Source organism: Apostichopus japonicus, chromosome 22 (genome assembly GCF_037975245.1).
Source record: "Apostichopus japonicus isolate 1M-3 chromosome 22, ASM3797524v1, whole genome shotgun sequence".
Classification (NCBI taxonomy): Eukaryota; Metazoa; Echinodermata; class Holothuroidea; order Aspidochirotida; family Stichopodidae; genus Apostichopus; species Apostichopus japonicus.
In genome coordinates this window covers 16,183,014-16,209,329 of record NC_092582.1, presented here as the reverse complement: position 1 = coordinate 16,209,329, position 26,316 = coordinate 16,183,014, and the positions used below count along the sequence as shown (strand labels likewise).

The window sequence follows — 26,316 nt, the reverse complement described above, 5'->3', positions numbered from 1 at the left end:
GTCAGATCATGTTTTACCATGCAGAAAAGGACGCTGTTAAGGAAGTTATCACCATTGACAAAGTTGGATATGGCTTAAATGATATCAAGACGAACGATGCGACAAACAGGTTGTCAGGAACAAAGCGTGTTGGCTATGTAGAAAGCACTTGCGAGATCTAAAATAATATAAAGAAGGCACTTGATAAGATCTAAAAGAATGGATTTGGTTGCATCCAGGAGATATAAAAATGCATCTTTAGTTGTGCTAGTTCTGCTTGTATTCTGTGTTGCGTCACGATTTTTACCCCAAGAGCAGCAGACGGTTTCCACTATAACTAACAGGGAGGCAGCATTAGTTAACGCACGGTAAGTCATATTTTGCTTAAGTTGTGACGTTTTTCGTTTTTTAAGCAAAGCGACATATGGGTTCACTTACTTAATGTTCATAGCATGTGACTATTAATGTTTTGCTTTGATTCTCGTTGTCTTGGTTCTGCCGTTGAAGTGTTCGAGTTTTAATCAGTGAAAGTATAGCCTATACCAATGGATCATTTAATCATTTCTTTGGGTATAGAGGTATATTGTTGTAATCTGTAAATGGTTATTTTCACCAGTCTCTGTTCCCCATAGTGGGAGAACTATAGTACAGAGAACTACAGTACAGAGAACCATAGTACAGAGAACTATATTATAGAGAACTATAGTACAGAGAACTATTCTGAAAATGAAACTGGAATGTCTATTAATTCCATTTTGACACCGATTTTGAAATAAATAAATGAAAAATAAAGTGCAATCCTTTGTAATAGACGAAACTAGATGAATACATTCAGAACGTATTGTACATTGCTCGGTATAGATTTGGTTTGTTGGTCATAGGTTATTTTCAAATTGTTTAGGCCTATAGGCTTATTTGCCAATTGTTGGGAAGGAATTTATATACCTCGGGCATTTGTGTAGTCCGCAAAGACCTCCTTGAGATGCTAAACTGTATTTGTTGTGAAACACTGGATCGAGGGTATGTTTAAGCCAGGCTTATCCCTGCTAATACAATGGTGAACATTTTGTGTTTGTGACATTCAATAGCGGACTTAAAAGACTGAACATTCCGCATATAGGTCTTGAGCTGAGTATCTAAATGTTAACACTTGAACCAGGGACGTAGCCAGGGGAGAGCAGGGGGAGCGACCGCTCCCCCCTTTCAGTGTCGATTTTTTTTTTTAAACTGTCGTTTTTTTAGCATGGTATTTTGTCAGTGCTCTTTTGATCTTGAATACTCGTCAGCTCCGTTAACTCGATTGTAATCGTAGTAACATTCACGCCTACTGATTCAACTACTTACTTAGTTTGGCAGATGCAATTAGCTAAATTTAGCTTCAATAGCCAATTACAAGCCTACAGTTGGCCACTGCGTTATAAAATACATATTGCCTACCTAACCGCACTCTATGGAATGTCACGTACTGTATGCACAACAACGTCGACAACGTTCGTTCAATGAGTCGTCCTAAGTTGTTGCACGAACAGCATGTTATGAAGCTAAGCTAGCAATCGTACGTGATACGCACTTCCTATAAATAATTATTACACTGCTAAAACACTGCGATAACGATATTCGTTTTTAGGCCACTGCATATCTGGCTGTATTACAAAATATGAAAGTTTATATTGTCCATCAGTTAAGTTCGTCAAATGTATTAAAGTCCAGACATTGGACAATAAACAAGAATCATCCTACTGGAAAACTTGTAAAAGAGCACTATGTTTGTCTTTCTGATATATTATGTAAAAGAACATGTAAAAGAATTTAAACAGGAAACAAAATCTGCTGATACTGATATCATATGATCAGGGCGTAGCCAGTATGTAGCACGATAGTTTCATTCAACACTCTACCCGCCGAAAAAGACTATAGGATCCGATCTTGTCAGTTTTTTAACATGTAGTTAAGAACCCGTTTACGCAGATTATATTTCAGTTGAGAAAACACATGAGAAATTTGCATCAGATGGCAATCGTCGGATAGCTCTCGCCTTCTCTTATTAGGCTAACTTAAACATTTACTATAGCTACAGTTGTATCAAAGACATTTCTGGACTATCTTTGTATCTACAAGTATCAGAAGTTGAAAAGTAAGACTACTCTGTACATGTACCTTCAAGGGCGGCGGAACCGGGGGGCACAGGGGGCAAGTGCCCCCCCCCCACTTTTCCTCAGGTTAAAAATGTGCTTTTTTTTCTACATAAAACTTGTACTCTTGATCACCTTATTAGGTCAGCGATATTTCAGTAAGAGATCTAATCCTAATTTAGAACTATCAGGGGGCGTAGCCAGTATGTAGCACTGTAGACCCGGGCCTACACTTTTTTTGGCCAAGTTATCTTTTTTATTAAAACACCCATAATTCAAATCCATAAGCTTGCTGGACGAGTTTAAGAGTCTAGACAGGAAAAACTATTGAAATGAACGTAGCAAGATTATGGCTAAATTAGGTGACCTATTCTTCTGTCATCTAGGCTGTCATTCATATCGCGTGCCGTTTCATTCAATACTCTACCCGCCGAAAAAGACTAGGATACGATATTGTCAGTTTTTTAACATCTACTTAAGAACCCGTTTACGCAGATAAAATTTCAGTTGAGAACATTCCACAGTCAAATAAGCCTATCGTTGATTAACAGACTTTATATGTATAGAGCTGCAGCACTTTGTTGCCTGTTGTTGTCACGATCGGCGTTCCAAGTTCCAAAACAGCCTTTTCGATAAACATTTACTAGCTACAGTTGTATCAAAGACAAATACTGGCTATGGTTGTATCAAAGACATTTCTGGCCTATCTTTGTATCTACAAGTATCAGAAGTTGAAAAGTAAGACTACTAAGACGGGGGGCGGGGGGGGGGGCGTTGATGGAGTGATGTGAATACGCAAATAAGATAATACAATAAGATTTATAAAGGGTACTAAATATCAGGCTACATCAGTCCAATCGAATTTCTGCAAAGTGCCCTTTGACGTCGGTGCCCCCCCCCCCCCAGATTAAAAGTGCTTCCGCCGCCCTTGTGTAACTTGCTAATTTTAATACATTATGTATTATTGAATTACGTACTATTATAACTCGTTTGTTTTTGGGGTTTAAAAGTGATATTGAATGAGGTGTCTCAAGTTAGCAAGAGGCCAGGGAACCAGAATGAACACTAGGGAAGGGCCGTTTCCGGCCATCTGGGGGGGGGGGTTTGTAAAACCAAAAATTTTCTTGTACGCTCCACGCCAACCCATGGTGGCGCTCCGCTCAGATAGTCGTGCCTACAACTTTGAAAATCCATATCAATCGCAAAAAGTGCTCCCCCCTTTCAAATTCCTGGCTACGTCGCTGACTTGAACTAAATGATAAGAGGAAAACAAAGCTAAGACGACCCCAGATCAGGCAACCATTAAATTGTGCGTATAGGCTTGATCCATACTCAGCTCAGGCTGAACAGATGCACTGTTTATATATTACGTACGTAGGCTGCGTATACTCCATAACGTTAGGATCAGTCCTAGCCAATAGTAGATTAATCTTAGTAAAGCGAAACAGTCAGTTCATTTCGGACCTATTCTTTGGGGGAAAAGAGGGGAGAAATATAGGCCTATACCGTCTTACTACAAATATAAAGAGGGCTTCACTGAAATTGATATACGATTGCATGAATGTTTGATCAAAACACAAACTATACCACTTCATCAAAGTTATCTTTTAGATGACGCAAACAGTAATTGCAGCTTACTGCATGATCATGTCTAGCTGATCGAAAGCTTAAAATAAATCACAAACTATTCATATGTCACATGTAAACCAAGGATGTACCAGACCCTGCCCCATTGACCCTGTCTCATTGACCCTGCCTCATTGGCTTATCAAAGCCGCAAGCTGACCGAAGCCAGTCTCTTAGATTCATATTTAACGTCCATGATTATGAATTGCCAATTGTCAACAACTCTGTAACTGGACGACATACATTGATCTTGGAGTGACTCGAACCGGGGACCTTATGATTGGAAGGTACAGCTCTTCCGCGCTGTATGCGAGTTTAGTTTGGCCAGATTCCTATCGGCTAATTAGACCAAGTATGCTGGGTGCACAACCCATTGAAATTAAACACACCTGCTAGTTGATATCATTGGCCAAAAAATAAAGGCAAAATCTTCAGTGTTGGTGTCCAAAATATCCTTTTACTCTATAGGACAAACGATTTGTTATATACCAATTGACATATTAAGTCAAAAGAACGAACTATTTCAAGCTAATCGACGCGACCAAGAATTCACCCCTGATGCAAGTTTGCGTTGTTCAGTGCGATTTCGTTTATTATGGTTAGGTACAGTCAGAATGTCGGTCCTAATATTTAATTTATTTTTCTATTATGGACAAATTAACAGATACCTTGATTGTATAAGAAACTATGTCGAATTTGCATAGAGTGGGGCTGAGCTACGGGTGGGGGATGCGGAGGGTAATTTTTATCTGGCGCAGGCCACAAAACGTCACCCAATACACCTTATTTCTGTATAGACTTTCTTCGATCACCAACCTTGGGCGCTTATAATCACGATACACATCGTTATATTCTTACTGTGAAACATTACTGCACTGCTGATGTATATGTTCATTAATCAGTGCTGAGAATTCTCGGTTGGTTACTACCGTACCTAAGGTAAGCGAGAAATAAATAGCTCCCAATTTAAGTATGTCGTCCAGTTACAGAGTTGTTAACAATTGACATTTCATAATCATGGACGTTAAATATGAATGTAAGAGACTGACTTCGGTCAGCTTGCGGCTTTGATAAGCCAATGAGGCTTCTTTGCGAGTTCCTCAGCTGCTTGCAGGAGGATCTAAAATACAAACATACATACAATTTGGGCTGATGAAAAACTTGGCAACATTTGAACGTTATTGTATGTAAATATGAAAGTGTGAAACTATAAAACGAAATAGTATAGGAAAAGCTAGAAATCTATAAAGTTCCTTGCTATAGAACTTTTACCCGTATAGGGAAGATCCGAGATATTGTATGTATTGGTCACGTATTGTAATAGGCATCCAACCATGCACATGCAAATATTCTTTTTCGATAAAAGACAGGTCAGATGTATATATTTGAGTTCCTCTCTGGTGATAAAATCCCTCCTTTGCCCTCTCCCCACCCTCCCATTCATCCCACTCATCCTCTCACATCCCCTCCCCTCCTCCCGACAAACAAAGCTCCACAATGAAAACCTGTTTTACAAATGTAATGTCCATGAACTTAAGGTGACCGCAGACTATAGATTGGTCAACTATCGGTTGGTCAACAAGCAATTATTTCCGGCCAAAGCATTCTTTACTTGTCCTCCTTTCCAAACAAATATCTTTTATTTTGCCAGACTGGACGATTTGCATCAAGTGTTAAACTTGATACAATCTATCAAGTCAAACGATATATTGTATTTAATTTTAAATTGTGCATGGGTACGTGAATAGTTCATAATTATTTTGCATTCAGAAAAGATTCACTACGTCTTCAGAAGAATTCTATGTTTAAGATTAGAGTACTTGAATTCGAACAATTAAAAAAAGGAGCACGGGGGAGGTGGTGGGGGGGGGGGCTTCTCGGTCTGAATGTAAAACACACCTGCGTGTGTTTGAACGGCAATTTCCAAGTTTATTTTACCAAATCTACCAACACCTGTCCAAATATGATAAGTAGTCTTATAAAATGATGAATGATTGATATGAGGGCCTATAATGATGTACATAATGGTAACATTATGCTTTGAACAATCGTCATGGATTACACAAACTGGAAAACTATTTATTCACCCCTCCCTTTTTTCCCCTTTTGTATTTTAATTTGATTAGCTGAGTCTCTGTTATGGGTTTATTAGTATTAACAATTATTTAAGAAGAAAAAAAAAACAAATATACTGATCATAATAATACAAAATGCGATCTGAAACTACAGTCTCTGGACCAACCTATACGTTGGTGCAGCTTTTCTGTCTTTGGCTTTGCAATAACCCTTTCTTTGGTCGTGTAAACTGTACAATCAAACGCTCGAAAAGGTGAAAGCTCTCCTAGTTATGCTCCCGTTCCGATTATCTCAAATAACATTGGTCATTCTGATCTGCAGTTCTGCAAGGGTTGGCAGGAAGCCAACCAGGGAATTGATTTGATGATGGTCGAAGGATCGTATCGATAAGGTTTAATGTCGCTTTTAAGAACGAATATCGGAACCATTGGTAAATTTGTATGTACACAAAACCTGACTGAAAAGTAATTAGTAAGGTGTTTCTTAAATGTTGAAGTTGTTACAACTAGTTTTAAAGTACTTAAAATACATTTGCCTATATAGATTACAATCTTCTGGTCTAGGGTCCTTCTGGGAGGACTTCTGTCTGAACCGTGTATGTGAATGACTTCTATAACGACTCCAAACTATGGTGTAGTAATTTGGTGAAGGTTAATATCAGAAGAAACCGCTTATTCGGTAATTTCTCCGGAGACTTTGGGGCGTATTCCTTCCTGTGGATGGGAAGGGAGTGGGGAAAAGGGTGTTTTTTCACTATTGAGTATATATGTGTGTATATATGTATGTATGTATGTATTTTTATATCCTCCTGCAAGCAGGAACCCGCGAAGAAGCCTCATTGGCTTATCAAAGCCGCAAGCTGACCGAAGTCAGTCTCTTAGATTCATATTTAACGTCCATGATTATGAATTGTCAATTGTCAACAACTCTGTAACTTGACGACATACATTAATCTTGGAGTGACTCGAAATCGGGACCTTATGAATGAAAGGCACCGGCGTTAACCACTGGGCTAACACTCCACGTATTGTGAACAGGAAGACGAAGGAGGTCAATGCAAGGGGAATCTCTTTCGAGGACGGTACCATGTAGCCCAGATTAATCTACCTAGTCTAGTCCTTCCCAATATATGTCCATCTCCACCAGATATAGGGCGATCATTATGGACCCTGGAAAGGGTGGGGTGGGGTGGGGTGGCGTGGGCCGTTTGACCACACGTTCCTTGAAGGCATCACAACGTGGAACCTAGAGGCTCTGTGATATTATCTATACGATTTCAAGATTTGAAGTCTTTCAGCTTTTCAAAGTGAAATGGATTTGAAGGGATGGAGAGGGGGCGGGGGGGGGGGGGGGGTGCCGGAGTATGTTTCTGCTCCGTAACATATTTAACTAGGTTATCATGTCTCCACAGGATGGCTTACTTATTTAGCTTGGTCTATTTCAATGTCAAAAGCAGTACCTGGCAATCGAAATTTGGACATAAAATACATAATTTCCCATCTGGGCCACCTGTGGTGAAGACCTCAGATCTGACCGCCACTGTATACGCACTAACTATATCAGTTCAAACCAAAGGCATCTTTATTAAGTGTTATCGGTATCACCCCCTGGCACCCCACCACAAATTCTTACCTGATAAAATTTCTAAAAAGTTTTCAAAAGTGTGTTCCTGAAAATTCTGACCCTCCAAATTCTTCCATGCAAATGGCGAGGAGTATTCAGGTAGACATTGAAATATCTCAGTGAAGCAAACTCGTTTGAAGTGACCAGTAGTAGTTTGTTGAAAACTGAGCATATGTGACCATTTTTGGATTCTCTAGCAATATATCTGGCGGAAATACTGAAATGGCCTCATGGTCTTTACTTCTTTGTTACCACCATGCGTTACTTATTACATGGTACACGACATAGTTTTAACCGGAAAACCTTTTTGACAAGTAACCTTTGTAACAATTGACACACTACAATATGTGGATTTAGCGGCCTGAATTATTTTCTGTAAGTAAGGTCTCTTCCATCTTGGAGTTATTTATCCGGATGGCCAGTAAGTACCTTTACCTCTTCCTATATCCTGTCATATATAACGGTGAACCATCAAACAAAAAGCAGTTTAATGTATCTTTCACATGTTTTCTATCGTTATCAGAGAAGACACGCAGATAATATGTTATGATTATAGTATGTGTTGAGTATAAAAGCCACATTTGAAAAGTTCCAGATGATGAAATACTGCTTTAAGTTACTGGCAAGAAAAAAACATTAAAATATCAATGAAGTTATTACTAATGTCATGAGGTGAAATTATACCTCCTTTAACTTAGATCTGCTATATTGGCTCTTATTATAGCACGCTATAGTTAGGACAGTTTTGTGATTACGTAATCGACCTGCCACGGTCGTAAGTCGACCTCATGCTCCACAATTAGCCTGCATAGCTTCTTAACACCGTTAGCCTGCACATTGTGTAAACACTCTGTGGAAATATGTTCGATAACGTAATCTCAAGAAACTTTTTCATGATAGCGCTATAGTTGGGGTCTATACAGCAGACCTTTAAGTTCCAATCAAACTTCTGCAAGGTCTTTATACCCTTTGCACTTTTGACCTTCAAGTTTCCCTTCGTTAATTCCCACGGTTCCCGAAGAAAGAAATACATTAGAAATTGTTCGGTCCTTTTTCAGACGTCTAGTTTAGGAGCCCGCAATTTTAAGACAGAGAAAACCAACATTAGGGCCGCGCGTTGTTTTCCTTCTTACTTATGATTGGTTCATTCAGTGACATGGTTGATGAATATTAATGATATGTTCAGCAGAAGTAGGTAATATTGAACCAATAATGGACCAGATACCCCATTAGATGTGACCTCAGCCAGTGCTCACGATCATTGTCATGGCCATACAATTTATACCTATAGCTTGAAGTAATTTTACAGCGTTTCATTGCACTTTTTAATTGTATCACGGAGAGACCAAATCATCTTGAAATCAACAGAACGTTTTAATAATTATATTGCATTGGTGCTGGCTTGGAGCTAGGCTTCCGAAATAGCCTACCAAATAATTTTCCCCGTGCAGGGGCAACGATAGTACGCCAACTCTACAATGGGAGCTACAGGCGATATTCTCCATTTAACGATAAGTACAAGAGTTGTTATTCAAATCGCTGCTAAGTATAACGACAATGTATGTACATAGTATATATGGGTGTATGTGTGGTTGCTCATTTGAAGGTGTATCAAAATGGGTATTGAGAGATACTCCAAATTTCATTCTTCCAAAGGTGACGAACTGGTGCCTACATGTCCCTGTTCCGAGAATAATATCTTTTTGAACAGGAGCTCTATGGTTATGACTTTATAGTTATATCAACATGGAATAATGTTTTAAGTCATCATAAATAAGTGATTATTCATCCAGTGAAGGCCTAGATGCTTTAAAGTTAATCCAAGTATAATCATTTGATAAATTTTAATAACTCAATCCAAACATCTTTTAACTTCATATACTGACAGCAGAAGACCATTTGATAATATTCAACACCATTTGTTCTTAACAAATTTAAAATGATTGTAACGCGTTACTTGAATGCAATCAAACTAATTAATCTCTGCGTTTGCATCTGAGGAACTGACCAAATTGTCTGTGTGTGAGTCTAATTAGTCAAGCCTAGTTAATTAACGAGCCCCAGTTGCTTAAAGGAATATACTACCAAAAACTAAAAGTCGCATAAAAGTTTACAACCAGGACTAAAATGAGCCTTTTGTAATGGGCGACAACATATCACATTGATTTTTATTTCTGTGACTTAGGTCACCGTTTAATTGAATCGATGCAATTGAGTTGTAGCTTGTTGAGTTAATATTGGTGGGAAGTTATTCAGCAATTAATCCTACAGATAATGGCGTAGGCTTTGTTTTCCTTTCAGAATGTCCTTAAAACAAAACAGATTTGGTCTGTACGCATATGTGTGTTGCAAGTGCAATACATAGGCTACTCATATGTAACTGATACTCACGTGAAGGGCAAAAAAAGGAAGATAGGGTTTTAACAGGAAGTACTGGACATATATTCTAGGTTTGACTCACTTTTAACGATAACACATCTGTTCCTTATCAAGCACTGACCGTGTGACCAAAGCACTGACCGTATAACCGCATGAGAAAATAATGAATCCTGTAGACGACAAATAAATCAAGAATTGCTTACATTTCGTGAATTCCTTATTTAGGGATGGATTTATTGATTTGTTTAGAGTCATGTTGTTTTTTGTGTGGTGGGGGGGGGGGGGCTGGAGTTGACACATACTTCCAACGGCCGTTGGAAACGTGACAGTAATATAAGGAAGCAATCCACAAACTCACTTCTAAACGTCCCGACAAAAGTTACCCCCTGTGAATCGATCTGTACCAAAGACAAAAACAACAAAAAAGAACCCAGTTCTTGAATGTGCTTCAACAAAACGGAACCTTTAAAACTAAAATTTGTATGTTAACAAAACGGCACATATGAACGACGGTTTTGTTAGTTTCTCAACTAGTACGTCAATTTTTTGTTTAATAACAAAGTGGGTAGTTTCGTTACCAAAATGGGGCACGTCAAATGAATGAAAATGGGACAATCCCCCTTCCCCGGCTTTCCCCCTCCTGTTTTCATCTTGATCGTCTATCTTTTAACATGTTATCTCTATTTTTTTCCGTCATAGGTTGGCCACAGTGGGAGGAGTCATTGATTTCGGTCCATCGGGGGAGATTCCCGTTGACTATGCAAAACCCATACCAACCTTTTCGAATATTCACGTCACCTCTTACAAAAATACACTACCCAATCCTTACGTAACTAGTTCCGAAAACGTCACAGCATACCAACAGTCTATTCTGACATTTTTACACAACCCCAAAAGCGGTGGCACTACTCTCAAGTTTTGCTTGCAGAAATTATCTCGTTTCTTAGGCAAAGACAACCCCCTGTTGGTAACACCAGTAAGCAGGGAGGCAACCCAAACCGGTTTCATGAACGGTGTTATTAAACCGGAAGACCACGATATCATGATGGGAGGAGCAAGTCTCGGCGTCTGTGAAAGCTTCTCCTCGAGACGGTGTTCTTATTTTACGATTGTCAGAGAACCCTACGACCGGATGATCTCGCATTATTTCTTTTGTAAAGAAGGCGGCGAATCATCCATATCTTGCGATAACAAAACTATAGAGGAGTTTGCTATCGACGCGGGAAGTATTTTCTTTGCTCAATTAGCTCTTACGGTCGATTGTCGGTGTGAGAATAACTGCAACGACTTGAGCAAGCAGCCGTGGCACTGTAGTAATGATTACAAGACCTACTACGCAAACGCGGAGCACAAAGAGGAGATGTTACAATATTTGGTGCAACATTTAGACAAGTACTTTGCGGTGATTGGTTTGACTGAAGAATACGAAGTAACGTTGAACTTGTTGCAACACACGTTCGGTCTCCCTTTTCACGATCGTTGCCACGAAACAAGGCAAAACGCGGGAAGTTATGGGACTCAAGATAAACGAGAGCTGGACGAAAAGAAAACAGAAGCACTAAAAGCAATGCAAGCCAGTCAACGAGTGAAAGAAATCTTACATCCAGATGTGGTCTTATATGAAAGAGCGAAAGAAATATACAACATTCAAAAGACGAAACTTTTTTCAACATAGTAATCATACTTGTGTTATAATGGTGTGAGACACCCGCCCCGCATTCGAGTTCATAGATAGCTACTTTATACCCTTCCCTTCCCTCACCTCCACTCCCCCACACACAACCGTGACAACAAATAGATCCCAATGGCTCAAGAAAATTACAACTTATCAGAACATCATATTGTGTTATACATAAATGGTACCGTATTAAACCATTTTCCCCCTTCAGTTCACCTTTCAATAAGCTGCTGTAAATAGGATCAAGACGCCATGCCCTTTACAATGTCATATACGAATGTTTAGTGTAAGTTACCTTTTTATATACTCCGTCAACTGACCATATTACGTATACTAGGTACAAAGAGGGTCCCCCCCCCCCCACCACCGGCTGATACAAAGGAGCAACTTGAGTAACTGGCGCTAGTAACTGCAGGGCGCATGTATCCGGGGAGAGGGGGTCTGTTTGGTGCCTCGATAATTATTCAACTCTTCAAGATTGCGGAAATATTACTACCATAACACTCTCCAATGCTACTCTAAACTAAGTTATCTACTTACATAGGTGTTAGCTGAAATAGTCAAGGTTTATTTTCAAACAATGAAGTAATTGTTTGTTTTTTCTTTCTTCAAATTGCTATATTTCAAATGATAAAGAATCGAATTATATTCCTTCTTGAAATCTTATCGTTGATTAATTCTTTTCTTACAGAAAAGATCACTGATGTCTTAGTTGAAATCGATTTAAATTGTATTACATAGTAATACCTGGTAAAGCTTGGTAATATTGTACAACGAACCCAGAACCTTGCTTTAAATATTATTTCCAAAATCTGTAATAAAAGCAGAAAACTATAATAACTACATAAATTCATTCATTCATTATTTTTATTTGTTGTCTTCACAACAGCAATATACAAAGTTAAGAAAGTACACAATTTAAACAGTCAAGCAATGATAATGTTTTGAAGAGCAGGTACGTATAGACGGAAAATCCTGGCGGGCTCGACATGAGTACAGCACATGTCACTCCCACGAAGGACAATATGGTTAGTGAAGAAAAGAAAGTATTTCTTATACAACAGGATGAAAAATAAAGACCACACTGAAACTACAATACTTAAACACACAGTATAAGCGTATGAGTTATGTATAACAAAATTATTGTATACACGATTTTGTAGTGTAATGGCATACTCTGCCCCACTAGATTCAAGCCTGATAAGGCGCAACTCTTGTCTTTGTCGACGTGTTTTTAACGGTTTTTGACATTTTCTGATGCATTCTGCTTTTAATAAAGAAGACTGAATTTAAATTTTGAAGAGAAAACAATTATTAAAGTTGTGCATCAATAATATATATTAGGCTCCAACTTTAGGTCCCTTATAAAAAATTGTATGGCAAATGAATATATATATATATATATATATATATATATATATATATATATATATATATATATATATATATATATATATAATTGAAATTTGTAGTGAGTTAGAAAATCCAGAACAGTGAAGACAACTTCCAGACTCCACCGGGATTACTGTAGAGCAAACGTTATGCTAACGAACTCGAAATCATTTGTAATTTCTAAAGCCTGATCTCGAAAGAGATACTTAGGACATACCCCGTTAAATGAAATGGAAAAAAACAACAAAGGCAAATGAATATTATATATATGATTATAATGAAATTGAACTAACTTGGAAGAACAGTGGAAAAAACTTCCAGCCTCCACCGGGATTAGAACCCGGGTCTCCCGCTTTATAATATGGACACCCTATCCAACTAGGGTGTGGACGCTAATTGTTTGTCCAGATGTTCAAAACCAGTAAGAAAGGTCGTAATTCCAATGTATTTATTTGGCACCTGTATCGAACAATGCTACTTCTATTTTGGTTACATATTTGGTCTTACTCTAGAGATCAAACATGATGCTAACCAACTCGAAATCATTTGTGATTCCTAAAGCCTGATCTCGAAAGAGATACTTTGAACAGACTCTGTAAAATGAAATGGATATAAACGACAATGAAAATATATATGTATATAATGTAATTGTAGTGAGTCAGAAAATCCAGAACAGTGTAAAAACTTTCAGCTTCCACCGGGATTCGAACCAGGGGCTCCCGTTTTATACGCGTAGCGTTGGAAAATCTTGTTGAAGTATTTACATTTTCAAGAGAAAGAATGAGACGAGTGGTTACAATACGTTTTCCAACATGATTTGGACCATTTCCGCCGTTCGGAGCTTTTGGGGCATCTTAAATTGCACCACAGAAGCCGTAGTATTATTCAGAATAAATGCTTTCAACTTTTCAAAAGTTCCAACCTCGACCAAGTATACAATACACGTTGCTATCTGTTTGGTTTGTTTATACCTTCGATAGTGATTATGACGACTGCGAATGTTCTCGTCAATTTCCTGTGTACAAAGAATCATATAAAGAAGGAAACATTTCAAAATGGTTAAAACTTCAGTGGGGGTGTATAGTATAGTATCGGGGCAAATGGCGAAAATGATTTGTAATAGGGTTCTCGTAACCATAACGCAGAGAACTGGGATGAGTTGTAGCCATGATGACCACCATGGCGCAACTAACCATGTTGGTATTTGAGGAGGGGCTAAGATGTCATGCTGTCCAGGGGAAGGAATCTCAGAGGAAGGTGGTCCCTTCCCTCTGAGAAGGGACCATCCTCCTCTGAGAAACTTGGATAAAATGGAGTTCGCTTATAGATCCAAAATGTATTAAACTTTTCATTCAATATGTGATGCCCATATGCTGGAGATTTTTTATTTATAAAAAAGAATTATAAATACTAAAAATTGTTTTTAACAATCTAAGAAGTTGTCTTTAGTTTGCTCCTCGTAAAATAGGATTCACGAGTCATACTTCAACTCATTATATGAAATAATATCCACAAGTCCATTTAAACTTCTTTACCCGTTTTTTTCTTTACCGAGGTACGGGTTAATAGTGTTTGCATGTGTGATTTTGAGATCCCACCGTGAGACGATATATATAGAAGTAATGGTAAAACCGTGTTTATTTGGCATGTATGACTTCATCACGCGGCAACAAGTGTTCCTAACCACCAAGACTATAGGCAGGAACTGGCCATCAAACACGGTGGTTAAAAATGGTAGTATATTCTTATTTCGTGTAGTTACTGCTCCATTGATATAAAATATAAAAAAAATTACCTTAGCCAACTTATTAGAATCGATTGTTCCGTAAGTGACGTCAGTCTTCATCTCCATGAAAAAGATGTAGCGAGCTGGACTGTCTATCTCTGTATGTAAAGATCGATGTGAAGAATGTACACAGGTAACTTAGGGTTTTTTGTTCACTTGTTTATAAAATGAGAGTTAATCCAATGAGAGATATTGCATTTGCAAAAATTGATTATGTCAAAAATATTACATGTTATGACTTTTCTGCATCTATTGAAAGAAAGTTAAGTGTTTGTTATTGTTATTGTTGTTGTTGTTGTTGTGTGTGTGTGTGACTGAGTGTGGATGCACTTGTTTTGTATTATAACTGAGGATTTGAACAAAGGAATCCCAAGTCATCAGAAATCATTTGAAAAGAATTACCACGTCCCCAGAAGAATGATATTGTTTAAGGGGTATTGTTGGGGTAAGGGTAAGTGGATTTGAAAAATACAATGGGGTCCTCAGTCTGAATGAAAAACACACCGGTGTGTGTATGTGTGTCCTCGTATAGCTTTTGAAAGGAATAACCACGTCCTCAGAAGATTTCTATTGCTAAACACCTACATGAACAGTCCTGCCAATCACATGTGCACCTTGTACATGAATAGGATTCATTTTCTTCTTGCTGATCGTTCTTTTCCTTGTTTCGGTCCCAAAGATTGAAACAATCTTCCAAACCGTATCAAAAACGCTCAGACTATTCATATTTTCAAGAAACTGCTAAAACATTATCTGTTTGAACAGGCGTACAATAGCTAATGTGATGTAAATGTTTCATAGAATCTTTGAACAACTTTTGTTGTTATTAGGGCTATATAAATGTTTCTGATTGATTGATTTATTGATTGAATTTACAAACTCTCGAGCATGTATTGATACGGCATTAAATCTGGAGAGAGCGTTATTTCTCCATCTCCAAACACCCATTTAATATCTTACCAATGTTTGGTAATTTGGATACCAGAGTACTTTCAGCTGTGCAGTAGAATGCTATTTCTATCTTTGGCCAAAGAGTGAGGGCGCTATTCAGTGAATCCGCGATGGTAACTTGGTCAACTTTTTCACCAAATATACTCAGCATGGCTCCTGTTCTGTAGGAAAAAAGAAAGATTGTTGCATTTTGTCATATTAAGAGGGTTTGCTTTGGGGTGGGGGAGGGGGAGCGAGAGGGGATTGTTAGTTAGTATTGGCAACCACTACATTATGTATTGGTTGCGATTCTGCAGATTGAAGCAGTACCGTAACGTGTACTATAATTGTGCATGCGTGTGTGTCCGGGCATGGGGCGTATTGGGAACTTGAGTCTGGCTACTAATTAGGATGGTTTGGGTTGGGTGGGAAGGTGGGGTTGGAATGGGAAGTAACAACCTGTATATAACATATACATCGTATTCACCCACCTGTGGTGAAATTTAATTTTCGGACAGTTATTGTAGAATCCTGTCACCTGGATGACGTCACCGAGCCTGTACCTGTAGAGACCCGATATTTGTGTGATGACCACCTCGTACTTTCTGCCGACTTGTATCTCATCGACAAAGTAGGTCTTTGGGTTAGAAGCGTCGCTTTAAAGAGAATCATAAAGACATTAGAAGAGATCTTCAGATGGAGAAAAAAAACAGACTTTTCATTGGATTTTGTAACATCCTTGCATAATATATAGGTCATTATTGTCAGCACGAAAGTTTCATTCCAGATAGTGAATGATCAGAATATAAGATTGAAAATGGAAACTCTGTTGTACCATTTCTTGCAACTGAGGGGGATGGAGGCCGGATTTTGTCAGTGGCGTTCGCATGGTCGCGGAGGATGGGGAGCGGTTGGGTGGGAGGATTGGACACGATCTAAGTCGTAGAGTATTTATTAGGGCAACAATGAATTTAGAACCAATTAGCTAGATCTAATTGTATAGTTCTCAATATGCCTCAAACTGCAAAATTTGACGTCTAACTTTCTTTCTTTTTCTGGGAGAAGACACCCATCCACGGGAGACGGTTCCAGCGATTATCCCGATGACATAATCCATCCTTTACTCGTCTCTGGTCTTTCCATAAGAGTCACATTCCTATACAAATCAGTCTAGAAGTTAAGAATTTGATCTACATCGAAATCCTGTGAACGCCACTGGTTTTCGTGGAGACTCAATAGGACGAGTGTATTGAGTTTTCCATGAAATCCTAAGCCTTTCTTACTACTGAATCGATGAGATAAACATGAATACACTCACATTTCATCTTCGGGGATGAACTCGTAGACGATATGATCTATTGTCGGTAAATATTCTTCGTTTCCCTCTTGCAACGGGTCTACATTATAAGCCATGGTACCCTCTGCGCTCGTATACATTGGTGAGTAAAATGGTATTCCTGCCAAAGACAAAGTATGATATTTTGATGTACTGTGCTTTCACTTTGAAGTGTGACATAATTATGAAGATATAGCACTGGTATAGGATGACTTTAGGCAAAAATATACTTTTGTTGTGTTAAAATCCCCCCCCCCAAAAAAAAATATGTAGTATTGTTTAGTAATGTTTCCAAAATATTTACCTTTGGAATATGCTATGTGAAGCTTCTTTAAGGCTTCGGTTCCTCAGTGCAGGCCTAAACGTTAATCCATTGTTGTGAAAGAAATGTAAATAACTGAATCAAAACATGTTCTTTTAAGTTCGTGTAATAACCAAAGTTCATGTAAAGAACGGAGCCTCCTTGGATGACATTCAACGATATTTTTTTCATTGGTAAATTTGTCATGTATTGTAATACATTTAAGGCCATAAAATTATTATATTTTCCCATTGAGGATCGTGCGGTACGGTCCGTTTGTTAGACTAAGTCGTCTAGCCACTTTCATTGTTAACGGGGTCATTACTCACAAATTAACACCGTTATAGAATATACAAACTGTAGTGGTAGTATTGTTTTGGGACGGTGAACAACAAATCATAATCCGTAGACAACGACAAGGTATAAAACAATACCTTGTAAGCGATGCGATTAATTAATACCCACAACCTCTAAACTTTCTTCCTTCTTTCAGGTTAAACCGATTGAACGTTAAATCTACATTACAATATGTTATATAGCTTTGTGAGTTTTGGTTAGTCTTTAGCAAATACTATGAGCAAGTCTTGTAGTTTCTAAACTATAAGTAATCGAATTTGTGCTTACTCCTTAGAGGATGGAAAAAGTTTTGAAAAGGGAAACTTTATCCAAATTTTTCTGGTATGGTACTGACTGCAGCATCTAACGGCACTAGTTTTCAAAGTACTTTTTAAGAAAAAGTCGCCCAGGAAAGAACCTGGGCACGAAAACCAAACTACCGAACGACTGATCCGCTCTCAACCCCAGTCCCCTTGCATCGGGACTGTGACTGTGTGATCATCGTCCGGTGTGCATCCCCATTCCCCTCGAAAGGGAACAGATACTACACATGATCTTAGCCAAAATGTTGTGACGTCTGGCAATACTAGTTGAAACGTGGATATAGGAGCTATGATGCAGCATTTAGGCGTAGCAGACTCCGATAGAGTCCCTAGTAAGACAACTTCTATTTGTATTGTTAGTAACCCATTCATTCATCTCCAGTCATTCACTAAATCATTCCGTCACATTCCACTCCTTCAATATAGCTAAGGCATGCTAATTACCCTCATCAGATGCTCACCTCATTTAACTAATACTACTGGAATATAGTTAAGGCATGCTAATTACCTTCATCTCATGCTCACCTAATTTGACTAACACTTCAAATCAATAATACATCTCAATTCATTTCCATTCACCCGCATCCCACCCACACTGCTGTTCCTTTGTAACTACTGTAACAGTTTTACTACTAGGGCGTCAGGACAAATGATTTAGTTGAATTTAGTGTAGAGCTGCCGTGGCTACCCGCACGTGAGAAGGTGTGTCCTAAGACTTAACTTTCATAAGTAAGTTGCATTTATTTGTTCTATCTTGTAATTAACTATTTACCAGTTCAAAAAGTAGAAGCTTCCTTCCTATTTGTTCTTTTCCCCCAATGGTATTGGCAAAATGTCTCCAATTCGTTGTTGTATTTATGTTGGGTTGCCATTGTTAAATCCAGAGAGGGGAGCCTTTTTAGATTCTATAATATTAATTGGTGGAAACAAGAAGATCATAAGATGGCTACTCACATAGCCTCAAGAGATCAGTTCTGTTTTTTATCTCCACCTCTAACACAATACCGCTCCATTTTCTAACCGCAACTCCACGATTTAAATACCATGTCCCATGATTCCCATGAGAGAAGAAATATAAGCCATCGTCACTGTAATAACTGATATATTCCGTTCATCTCAACTAAGATTTGCTTTGTGCATGTGCTGCTGACGTCATTGATCGACTTATAAAAATACGAATAAATCATTTTACCTTTTCCTATCGTCTCCATTAATTGGTTCCTTATACCAAGATTATCAATAGCTGTCACATGTGTCATGTTTGGCCAAAGCCTCTTCATGATCCCCTGTTGACCCTTCTCACACTCTTGTCGGACCTCTTCTGCCCTCTGTGAATCTCCATTGCCAATTAACCGTACGAGATTCTCTCTGATTTCCGATGGTAGTTTGACTGAGTCGTTAATTGTGCCATTCTGTATGTCTGTCACCATTTTTGGCCAGTGTTGATTTAGATATTTAAATCCTTCAACGATCATGCTAATAAACGGAGCCAATGTCATTCCAACTTCTCGCTCTTTTAAAGCAAATAGAAAGTGGACGTAGAACGCATCGTGAATTGTTTCGATCAGAAACCCATGCGCAGGTGTTGAAAAGGATACCATGTATGGCAACATCCTTTTTTCTATCACCATTCCTGAAGCTATGCTAAGACGACCGCCCTTGGTTCTGCTTTGTTCGGCATTGCAATGCAGTCGAAATGTTTTCTGCATAGGTCGGTAGTTCGGAAAGGATTCTGTGAAGATTGCAGTCATTACAGAGAAGTCATTTAAGTACTCCATCGTATTTTTAGGGATTAATTTACCCTCTCCTGTAGTACCGCTCGTTGCAACTAACCTCGTCGTCCTCTCAGCCGTCATATCGTTCGTGCCTCCCTTAGCAAGTTTTTCTACAAATGTCTCGTATCGATCATAATGCGTTAGTGGATGTTTCGATTGAAATTCTTTTAAGCTTTTGATTTCATCAAGTTTATGCTCGATTGCATAAGCTGTATATTTATTTTTCGTCAGTATCGCTGTCAGTCTGTTTTGCTGGGCTCGCCTCGGATCGCGCGTCGATGATCGTAGTTTAACCAACCTCTTCTTACCAGAATATAATGCGTAATAAGCAAATGCGAAATGCAGTAATGCCGAGAGTATCGAGGAATTCTGGGAAACTCTTTGAGATGCAATGAAGAGAAGGACGACCCCTAATGTACATAAAATGAACATTATAGTTCCTGTAAAAGAAATAAAGAAACATGTTTTTTACCTTTCATTGCTATACAGTAACGGGATTCTCCGTCTATAAACGTCAACAGGGTTATCACACAGTGGCGGAGATTTCTTGTCAGAAGTGGGGGGGTTGCAGGCCATTGATGAAATAAAAAGTCATAACTGCTGGCTCACTATCTAAGTGGAGCGCCACCATAAGTTGGCGCGAAGTGCACAAGAAATTTTTGGCAAATATTGCCTCCCAGATTGCAGTAAATGGCATTGCCCAAGCCTTGAAAAGCTGCATTTAACCAGGGGCGTATGCAGGATTTTCTAACCCGGGGGCGCGTATTACTATCTAAGCGGAGCGCCACCATTGGTTGGCGCGCAGCGTACAAGCAAATTTCTGGTTTTGGTACCCCCAGATCACCGGAAATGGCACTTCTCGGGCTTGAAACTGACCAACCATATGTACAATTTTGCCTGAGAACCAAGTTTTTTCCAAATACTTTTTCTCTCATCTATAACCTTTTTGAAGATTGTCACCAGTCACACATCATGCTCGACTTCATCACATATCCTGTGGATCATTGCTTTTGTAGGTGATTCTTCATCGCGGCCCACAATATCCGTCAGCCTCACTGTTCAGAATTTGAAAACTCACAATTCTCGTGAATAAATTCACTTCAAAACATACCCATAATGTTGCACAAAATATCATCTATGGACAACCGATATAGAAAAACCTCCTTCAAACCCTAACAGACGGGTCAAAATTGCACGAGTATGATGAAGTATGATGAAGAATGTTGGTTAGGGAATTTTCGAAAATTCAGACGGCTACTAAAAAATTTCTTTGAAGGAAATAAAAATATACCAGATATTTCCGAAACCGAACACTACACACATCGACAGTTTTTGAGCATGGGCGCAGATCAGTCTTGGATAATGGTGGGGACGCGTGTCTGTTCTATGACACTATCTAAGCGGAGCGCGACCATGGGTTCGCGCGTAGCGTACGATTTTTTTTGGGAAATATACCTCCCAGATCGCCGGAAATAACACTTCCCAGACCTAATAATGCTCCCAAACCTCCTTAACTTTTAGATTTCATGGCTTGGAAATTTAGTTTGGGTTAATACTTGGGCGTCTGCAGAAAACAAATCAGGGACAAATAATCCAAATGCGATTTCCGTCCTATATTTAACAACTGGATAAAATACAATAAAATGAGAACTGCTGCATGTCATTTGCATAATGCTGGATCAAACTGCGCCAAAGTTCAATACAGGGGAACTTGAAATGCAGCTATTGGTCAAGAAAAATTGGTGGGGATACGGTATATCATGTCACCACTACTGAAAAAGTTGGTGGGGACGCGTCCCGCTGTCCTCACCAGGATCTGCGCCCATGGTTTGGAGGCTGTTTATCGTGGAACGCCATTTTCATGCTCACTGATATGATGTGATATCTGCTGTTTGCTTTACAAATTCGAATAATTTTGTCACTGTTCCTCTTTCTCTTCCCGTTTTCTTGCCGTATTTTCTACTCCATCCTTTTCTCTCTTTCTTCTTTTTCTTTTCCTTCCTTCACCTCGTTGAAGTTGGCAAGTGTATACAGTTCCAAAGCTATTCAACAGCAAAACGTTATTTTGTGTATGTCTGTTGTGGGGTGAAGTTAGCGCTATGAGCTACAAGTTCCAATGCGCAAGGTGGGGGAAAGGGGCTAGAAATAATGTGTGGGTCAATTCTAACTCGGTTTACTGTCGTTAATTGTTGATGTAGCCTACCAGGTAAAAGGTTGAAATGACTCTAACAATTTCAAATTTAATAATTTGATTTATTATGCCATTTGGAACACATAACATAGGCTATAACAGAACATTACTGGCAAAAACTAGGGGGGGTTGATTGTGTGGGCCAACCCCCCTCTTCAAAAAGTGGGGGGGTTAAAACCCCCCCAACCCCCCTGTTTCTCCGCCACTGTTATCACAATAGGTAGCCTAAAATCTAACACAACATTCAGAGTAAATCGCAGTTTGACTTTCTCAATCAGCCCATGTAATAAATCGCAAAGTTATGTGATTTCAAAAACGATTAGTGTTAATTAATTTCAAAAGGAAAACGTACACCTGATCTGCACGGGTAACTGATGCCATAGAATGGTCAAACATGATCATCATTCGACATGAATCTTAGCGCTATTTTCAGGGCGTCCTTTGTTTGTCTGAGATATTTTATTTAAATTAAAATAATAGTTTTTTGAAATGGCATGAAAATGGTAAAAAAAATGAGGCGATATTTGCGCCCCAAATCTTCCAATTTCCTAATTTCAGTAGTTCTGTCATACTACTACCTATCTGTTTTGTTTAAAAAAAAAAAGAAGTTATGATCATTTGAAGTCTCCGTACTACAAAAAACAAAGGAATAGTGGTATTTATTTCGATTTACTTATGATGAAGGACTATTGTGAATAGCGCCCTCAAAGTGTGTTGCAGCTCTTTGTTTGGCAAATTCCTGCAAATCTTACATATAGATATCAGCTTGGAACTGAAGCAGGGGGTAGGAGCCGGGGGGGAGCACTGGGGGAACGTGACCCACCCCCCACACTTTTTTCCAAAATAGCAAATGTACCCTACTGGCAAATAAAATGTGCCCCTTTGACGAAGAACTGTCTTTTGGAAATCTTAAACCTCTGTTAATTTTAATATTTTATTTGAATTATTTATTTTTAGTCTCTACATGCTGTTTTTAAAATGGCATCCCATATTTTTTTGTAGCACGGTTAACAATAAACAATCTCAATAAATAGTATTGATAGCACATTAACACATCATATGCATTTAAGTGATATGACCGGTGTGTATCGGTTTATAGTATAACGAGTGCTTGTTGTGGAATGAAAAAGTGCCCCTCTGATGTTCTGCCCCCCCCCCCGCTTTTTGGAAGCTGCCTACCCCCTGAACTGATGACATGATCTATAGTACAGAGCAGCTGGTTAACAGCTGGACAACTGTTTTGTCGTACTTTAAGATAGAGTAGCAAGATATCACCTTGATTTAAGTGACTTTTACAGTATAATTGCCACTGACTCTATACACCACACATCATGGTCATGGAATTCTTTCGTTTACATGGTTAACCACTGCTGTATAGTTCAAACCCTTAAAACTGTATCAGTGCTATACACAGTAAATGGAATCACTATATATAGATTGATATTTTGTGAAGTGTGCTGAATATCGCTCCAAATCCTGGAGAAAGGCGCCAGTGTGAATGCAAAAGGTCATAATCATTGACCTTTGTCTGTTAAACGGTTCTCTATACTTTCAATGCCATTGATATAACCTTTCCTGGCCCTATAGTGGATAACAATTTCGGGGAAATCCCTGTTCAGTACCTTCAGTAGCAGAATTATAGTGAGCTTGTAAGTCTGAGATTAGTGACAGTGGAAAAGCTTAACTTGTATAGAAGAAGGTTCTTCTTGCATAAAAGAAAAGTAATGGAGCAGTCAGTTGGAATGAAATAGAAAGATGTCTAATAGAAACAAACAAAAATAGAGATGAAAATACATAGGGGTGCACTAGAAGTGTTCATATTTAGATATAAGTGTCTTTTTTAACCTATAAGAATATAACTTTACGGTTTTTGCGTTTTTTATTGAATCACAGATTGGATTCCAGAACTTAGTAACATCAGATACAATTGAGCGTTTGAAAAGGTTAGAATTAATGGGAAGAGAAAATAAGTGTTGGGAGGACCTGGTGTTGTGGGAATGTATATTATGAGTGAAAGAAAGACATTTTTAACATATATTCTACTTGGAAAATGGTGGCAACCAAATGAAATTGCATTTTCCCGTAAATCAATATAGATTGTTTATTATATAGTGTAGCAGTATTCAGACATATAACTTAGTTACAGCTGCAAAGCTGTTTTGAGAATGCCAACAACTCGCTGCAGTGAATATTGTTCGAGTGTTGACAAGTCAATATTTGAGAAAAGGATGTATGTGTCGTCGGTAAACAGAATAAGAATAGCATACATGGATCAGAATTTTTGTCATTCATATAAATTATAAACAGGAGAAGGCCAAGAATGGAACCTTGCGGAAGATATATGGATTTACCATTTTTTAATGAAACTTATTGCTTCCGATGAGTCAGACCTAAGTAACTCTTAACCCAAGCTAGTGAGAAATCTCATGCTAGTAGTTGGCTAGCTTGTACAGTAGGATACCATGGTCTATTGCATCAAACGTTTCTGATAAATCCAAGAAAACACCACCAGCTAGGGCAGTTTAAGTAAAGTCGTGTCACTTGCTTTGGTAATCTTGTCAGTAGCTTTTACTAAGGCTAACTCAGTCGAGTGCCCTAGACTTACAGATCAGGAGAGACAATAACCCTTTGTAAATACCTCGCAGGACCAAGAAAAATATTAATAATACTTGGGTTTATGAAAGTTACACTTAGTTTAATTGTATGACATGACTTACCGACCAGGATAGAGCCAACGACCCATTGTAAAGACCAAACAGGACCACCAAGAAGCAATAATCTACCGATCACTGCAGTGAAGACAAAACACATCATGCCAGCTCCTAGTAATTTATTCGCCATTTTGGAAAGATATATGTTCTTCAAGCCAATAGCAGAAACTTTGCCAAAAAAATGAGCTATCCGCAAAACCTTAAACAAATCGTTATCGCTTTACCACTTTGCCCGTTGTGTTAATGTGTACAAACATTGATCGTACACAAAGTGATATGTGTTATCAAATGAACGGTTCAGCGGCAGGTACTGTCACTTCCCTGTGTGATAACAAGTCCATTACTGCTATTGGTCAGAGATCAATTCGAAAAAAATCGCCACAGAAATTCAAACATAGACACTTCTAGATTTCCGCTTGCAGCAAATTGAAGATCAACAGCTCACCCAAACGAGCCAATTAACCTACGCTGCTATTTTAAGTAGAGTTTTTACGTAAGTTAATGAAATTCCCAATTAATATATCAGATTGTAAGAAGTTCTTGAAATAAGAAAATAAAGTAAATTTACAGTATTATATGACACTTCTAATGGTATATGTATGCCAATGTAAAGCGAAATGGAATCTTTAACATGTTTTCATTTTAAAACCAGAATGCAAAATGCATTGAGGTTTCGATGACTTCAATGCACTAGACTTCTGCTTGTTAGTATAACCAGAACTAGCTGTTACTAACACTATGGCATGCTAACACAGGTCAGTCTACTGTACATGGCTATACACACCTCGATCAAAAGCTATAGGGTTCTTGTACTCAATGTTATGAATCCACACACCAAGTATTACAAAACCAAACCAAATCTCTAATAACTTCGCACATTAGGGTTGCAGAGGAGTCCACTTATGGACAAGTTAGATTGGAATATGCCTAAGAAACTTCAAAGAATCAACTTGAAAGAAGCTAATACAGGTCACTGGAGGTCAACCTGAGGTCAAAGGTCACCCAAATGCAGTTCGACCATTGTATTACAATAGCGTAACTCTCAACCCTGTCAGTGGTAGTTTCACAAGTTACATTTTGACCCATAAATGACCTTTGGTGACCTTGGATCACATCACGGTTATTTTGGAAAATGTGTCCCTACTTCATTCACAACTTGTCCTAATATACCAGCCATGTCAGACTTCGTGACTAGAAGTTGTTGCAAAAATTAGCATAAGTTGGGAGTTTTTGGCACTTAATCAACCTTGAATGACCTTGAATGACCTAATGGTTTTTATCAAAAATGTTCCTCTTGATGATGTGCACTCTGTCCTAAAATCCCAACCTTGATGGACTCTTGGTTCTCACGTTATTGCAAAAATACTAGTTTTTGACCCCTAATTGACCTTTGTTGACCTTGGATCATATTACCGTTATGTTTTGAAACGATCCCTTACCCCATTCACAACTAGTCCCAAAATATCAACCATGTCGGACCCTGTCAATGGTAGTTCCACAAGTTGTTGAGAAAAAAACACATTTTGACCCATAAATGACCTTTGGTGACCTTGGATCACATCACGGTTATTTTGGAAAATGTGTCCCTACTCCATTCACAACTCGTCCTAATATACCAGCCATGTCAGACTTCGTGACAAGAAGTTGTTGCAAAAATTAGCATAAGTTGTGAGTTTTTTGCACATAATCAACCTTGAATGACCTTGAATGACCTAATGGTTTTTATCAAAAATTTTCCCCTT

At 38.5% G+C, this 26,316-nt stretch overlaps 2 protein-coding genes across 2 annotated transcripts; one reads left to right on the top strand and one right to left on the bottom strand.

Annotated features, from left to right (window-relative positions):
• Positions 1 to 29: 29 nt before the first annotated feature.
• On the top strand, positions 30 to 12,860 carry LOC139964194 (uncharacterized). Its single transcript, XM_071965598.1, has 2 exons — positions 30 to 347; positions 10,515 to 12,860. The coding sequence occupies exons 1-2, from the start codon at positions 199 to 201 to the stop codon at positions 11,488 to 11,490; spliced, it is 1,125 nt and encodes a 374-aa protein (XP_071821699.1). The 5' UTR covers positions 30 to 198; the 3' UTR covers positions 11,491 to 12,860.
• LOC139964193 (uncharacterized) lies at positions 12,348 to 25,024 on the bottom strand. Its single transcript, XM_071965597.1, has 7 exons — positions 24,581 to 25,024; positions 19,090 to 20,112; positions 16,920 to 17,058; positions 16,093 to 16,257; positions 15,632 to 15,783; positions 14,681 to 14,769; positions 12,348 to 13,900 (listed from the first exon to the last, which is right to left on the bottom strand). The coding sequence occupies exons 1-7, from the start codon at positions 24,702 to 24,704 to the stop codon at positions 13,679 to 13,681; spliced, it is 1,914 nt and encodes a 637-aa protein (XP_071821698.1). The 5' UTR covers positions 24,705 to 25,024; the 3' UTR covers positions 12,348 to 13,678.
• Positions 25,025 to 26,316: the final 1,292 nt, after the last annotated feature.